The sequence below is a fragment of the Phytophthora sojae genome (genome assembly GCF_000149755.1).
Source record: "Phytophthora sojae unplaced genomic scaffold PHYSOscaffold_17, whole genome shotgun sequence".
NCBI classification, from domain to species: Eukaryota; Oomycota; class Peronosporomycetes; order Peronosporales; family Peronosporaceae; genus Phytophthora; species Phytophthora sojae.
Genome location: NW_009258131.1, coordinates 329,106 through 334,108, shown reverse-complemented (window position 1 = coordinate 334,108; position 5,003 = coordinate 329,106). Strand labels below are relative to the sequence as shown.

Here is a 5,003-nt window from a genome sequence, read left to right as displayed (position 1 = left end):
TGTGGCAACGCGAAAACGTAATACATAACATAACATAATACATGCACCGTACGCGTTCAGGCCCTTCCCTCACTTTCGTGAATATGGACTTGAAACTGACATGTGACCCCTGCTTAGTGAGTCGCTGACAGTGACAGAAAACTCGCCTAGCACAAATGAGCACCACGGGAGTGTGAACCGTCTTGGCCATCCTTTAGAGCGTCCTCAACTCGACGTCAACACGCCGGAGGTTCTGTCTATTATTTGTTAGATCGAACGGGGTGCCTAGTTTTCTTAATGGACTCTAGCTGCTAGATTTACTCCGAGCTCGACGGCGTTTTGTACTGCTTTTCTTGGTCGAGTGGATAGCACTATCGTCAGCTTCGACTTCCTCGCTACCATCTCCCGGCGTGTTGGCAGACACATACAAGATGGCGTCCTCCACTTCGAGCCACCCTAACGCTGAAAACTGTTGCATTTTACCTGGATGCTTGTCCCGCGTCAAGTAAATTTCAGAGAAGCTTTAGACTTCGAGATCTGCTGCAATTGTGCCAAGCGTTTGCCTCGCACTCGCGACACTTGCCCATCATGTCGTACACATCATCCTCCGATGACAACAAGGCATCAGTTGTTACAGCTTCGATCGCTGTAGCCGCCTTTTGAATCGCACCAACATCCGAGCTCCGACTGTCTCCGGGCACCTGCCAACCTACGTCGTTTATTAGGCAGCCCAGGATCATTGAGACCGATCTTAACGTATGCTTGACCACATCCGACGCCTTACATGTTTGGGCGATGTGAAACAGCTCGCTCGTACGAAGTGCAGCGACGTAGCTAGTACTAGCTTCCTTGTACCGATTTAAATTTAAATTTATTGCGGTTTAGTCGGCTAACTACACCCGATACTGCGCGCTGCTGCAGTCTCGCCTACGGATCGCATGAGCTTCCTTGTACCGAGCGATCTTGCTCAGTAGAGCTCTATCTACCGTGGTGATCTGGGTGTGGTCTTTTGGGAAGCAGTAGCGGGATACCAATTGAGGATACGCCACAGGGACAGTTGCTGGGACCCGGTCCTTCCGCTCGTCGTAGATTCCTTTGTGGGACTCGTCCAGAGGAAATGTTGGGTCGTCGTGCGCGTTAAGTATACGCATCTTTCTTCTGGCGATAAGGCATTCCACCAGCGGCGATAGTACCGACCTGCTTTACTTTAAGTATCTTTTGTGAAGAAGGTAGTGACTGGCTCCGCCCCAGCGTGCCTGACTATACAGTATACACCTGGGACACCCAAGGTTGCCTTTGGTTGTGAGTATACGGGATGTGACTCCTTGAGCCCGTTGGCGTATAGTAGTTTGCAGCTAACACAGAGGGGGGGTTGGCACCTTCGAGGTTTTCCCTCCTCAATCCCAAAGTTGTTCAGTGGGAAGCACGTGTGTTCCTAGCGTCGTCTTCCTGCTCACTAAGCTCTTCCTCCTACTAACACTCGCCTGCTCATCGTGCCAGGTTATGAGCCCAACGCTCTGGGGCTTTGCGAGCAGTTCTCGTGTAGCTCGGAGAGATGTCTGGACCAAGTGGATCGTCGTCTGGTGGCGGCACGCCAACTGTGGCTGCTGGCGGCCAAACTAGTGCTATTTCGTCGGGTTTTGCGGTGAGATCAGTAGCTGGATCGATTGGAATCGCTCCTCCGGCGACTGTGATGACTCCTGCAGCTACTGGACCGAGTGTCGGGGTGAGTGTGACTACATCTGTCCCAAGTTTGATCTCTGCTGGCTCGAGTGGAAGTGCTGGCACGCTGACTGGAGGGTTTACGTTCTTGGGGACAACTGGAGGTGGTTTTGCGGGGGCGACTGGGGCTGGAGTGGCAGCTGTAGCGCCTGCGGCTTCGACTGCATCGAGCTTTGCGGCCTCGCCGTGGGGTACAGTCCCGTCGCTGCCGTCGCTGGGTTCGCCTGCATTTGCATCGTCTCTGGAGGGTGCTAGTGTACATGCAGCTCCTATGATGACTCCTCATTTCGCTAGTAGTGGCTGGTATGGAATGAAAATGGAGAATAAACCGCCTGTAATGTCGGGAAGTTTTGACTTGTATGCAGAGGAGCTGAAAACTTTCTTGACCAACATGGACATTTGGGGTGTTGTGGAGAATGCGTCAGCGGTTCGTGCAGCTGTAAGCGAGGAGCAATTTCGTCGAATGAATAATTTGGCTCGTGGTGCAATCTTGCGAGGCGTTCCTAAGGCCGATGCTGAGTTGATATACCATCAGCAGAGCGCGCAAGATATGTGGACTGTATTTGTCGAAAAGCAGACCAAACGCGAGTATGCAAATTACATCTTCGCTCGACAAAGGTTGATTGCGAACGCGTACACGCCAGGGAGGAACATGAATGACTGGCTTCGTGAGATGCAGCTCTATCGTAATGAGCTACTGCACTATCGAAGAGGGGTTTCTGACGAGGAATTCGCCGAGATTCTCCTTGGTAACGTGGTGCAGACACATCGCGACGTTGTTCGACAGTTCTCCAAACACTTTGACCCTGGTTACCAGCGATCGACTCCGTCGTCGGCTCAAGTGATGAATGCATTGAGAGCAGAGTCGGAACTCGACGCCAGGATGGATGATCCACAGCAAGGCCGTGATATCTCTTCCGCGCAGGCTGGCAAGAAGCAAGGCCAGCAGCCGCAAGGAAAAGGCAAGAAGCGTGGTCGAGGTAGATATAAGGCTAAGAGTGGTAAGTTGGAAAGAAGACTGGTGGTGAGGACAAACGTGAGTGCTAGAATTGCCATCAAGTTGGCCACATCCAGACAAATTGTCCGAATCCCAAACGCGATGACGATGAGTCTGATTCGCAGCTCCCAGAGCGGAAACGCTGGCAACATAAGAAGAAAGCTGGGAAAAACCGCGAGAAGCGTGATGTGAATATGCTTTCTCGTTGTGATGATAGTTCGGCGCCTACGGCAACGCAGAGTTCTCTCGATGGTGGAGTTGAGTGGATCTTGGACTCAGTGAGTGACTGCCACGTCTGTACCAATAAGGACATGCTTACCGATCTACGCCAAGATGATGGACCTATGGTGTTTGATTGGGAAGGCAAGCCGTCCAAGAGCAGAGGGTTGATTGGAGAAGTAAATGTTCGAGTGAAGAACGAGAATCAGCCTGATATTCCTGTTTCGTTTGGTCTGGGTAGTGTGCTCTACAAAGCTAGCGGCACAAACAATTTACTGAGTCTGGATAAACTTGAGAAGGACGGATGGGACTTCGTCAAGCTGAAGAAACAGAAGTGTGCGTGGCTTCGTAAGGGTAGAGTGCTGCTGAGACTGATGAAGACTCGCGGACGATATCGCTTGCAGTCGACGGTATGTCCTACAAAGCAAGTAGAGGCAGTCGAGCAAAGCAAACCGGACAAGGAGCGAGCTTTGGTACGGTGGCACGCCCGTCTCGGCCATCTCAACTTTGCTGCTTTACGGCGAATGGTCCGAGAAGGCACTGTGGATGGCTTGGAGTTGAGTGGGAGTGTGCGCGCGCCCAAAGAGCAGTGCTGGACGTGTGTGCAAGCCAAGATGCGGCGAATGTCGTACAAGCAGGTGACCACTGATAGAGCGCGGGAGCCGTATCAGAAGCTCATGTCTGATGAATGCTTCCTTAACGAGTCTACCTACAATGGTTATTTACATTTTCAGCTTGTGCTGGATGAAGCGACTCGTTACGTGTGGGGCTTTCTTCGGAAGCGAAAGGAGGAAGCTGCCGATGTTGTGATGAAACATGTGGCTTGGATACTCGCACGAGGGCATCGAGTTGAAGCTTTTGGCTCGGACGGAGGAGGCGAACTAATCAGTAATCAGTTTAAGGCCTTCTTGAGAACGAATGGAATTGCGCTGGCAAAGACCAACTCATACAGTCCGGAGGAAAATGGACTCGTTGAGCGCATGCATGGGGTGGTGCTGTCCCGTGTGCGGAGCTTGTTGACAACGGTGAATCTACCTAACCTGCTCTGGGGAGAAGCGTTTGATTTTGCGGTGGAGGTGCTCAATATTAATCCAAGCGCTGCACTTGACGGAGAAACACCATACACTCGGCGCTTCGGAGAGCGGCCGGACCTGTCCAACCTGAGGACGTGGGGTTGTTTGGTCTACACCTTCACTGCAAAAGTCCTAAGGAAGAACAAATTAGAGAATACTGGACAGCCTGGACTCTTCCCCGGGTACGGCAAGGAGTCGATGAGCTACCGTGTTCTTGATTTGAAGACTGGAAAGGTGAAGGAACTTAGGACAGTTCGATTTGCTGAGAACTGGACTGTGGAGTACAGTTACGTTGAAAAACTCCTGCTCAATCGATACAAGCGCGGCAAGTATCAGCTTCCGTCCCGAATTCCTTTTGTTCGGCTAGATGACTTGACGTCCCCCAGTCCAGCTCGAAGACCTCTCGGAGAGCCTGAAAGAGAACACAGTGATGAACATCGCGATAAACGGCGTTGCAGTGAGGACTTACGAGGGCAAGTCAGTACTGTAGTTGGAGCTCCGTTTGCTGTGGGTGGGCCGGCGTTGGCTAGCTCTCCTGCAGGCAGCACGTCGAGCGCGAATCCGACGGGTGCAGGTGAAACTGTAGCTCGGTCGTCACGTGCGCGTGGACTACGAGAAGTGGATCATGTGCCACAGCATGAGGACACTGATGGAGACGGCGGTGCAGAAGGTGGAGAGAACCTGCCTCATCGCAGTTGAACCTGCCTCATCGCAGTTGTTCTGCACCTTTTGAGAACGGTGGAGGGCTGTCTCAGTGGCTCTGCGTCTTCAAGAGACTCGCTAGCTCTCAGTGACTCAGATGTTGTGGATAATGACCCAGACTGGAGTGACTCGGATGATCAACCTGTTGATGCTGTCATTGCGAACGGTGATCCGGTAGAAGAAATTCCTCGCTCAGTGGGAGCAGGAAGAGAGACTGATGACGAGGCAAATGAAGGAGTTGGTGCTTCGTTCCGACGGTCGACGCGCATCCGACGACCGAATGTCCGACTGAGCGACTATGGGGATCCTCT

At 52.3% G+C, this 5,003-nt stretch overlaps 1 protein-coding gene across 1 annotated transcript; it reads left to right on the top strand.

Annotated features, from left to right (window-relative positions):
• Nucleotides 1-2,092: 2,092 nt before the first annotated feature.
• On the top strand, nt 2,093-2,890 carry PHYSODRAFT_534334 (hypothetical protein; the record flags this gene model as incomplete). Its single annotated transcript, XM_009540982.1, has 1 exon — nt 2,093-2,890. The coding sequence occupies one exon, from the start codon at nt 2,093-2,095 to the stop codon at nt 2,888-2,890; it is 798 nt and encodes a 265-aa protein (XP_009539277.1).
• Between the last annotated feature and the right edge of the window lie 2,113 nt (nt 2,891-5,003).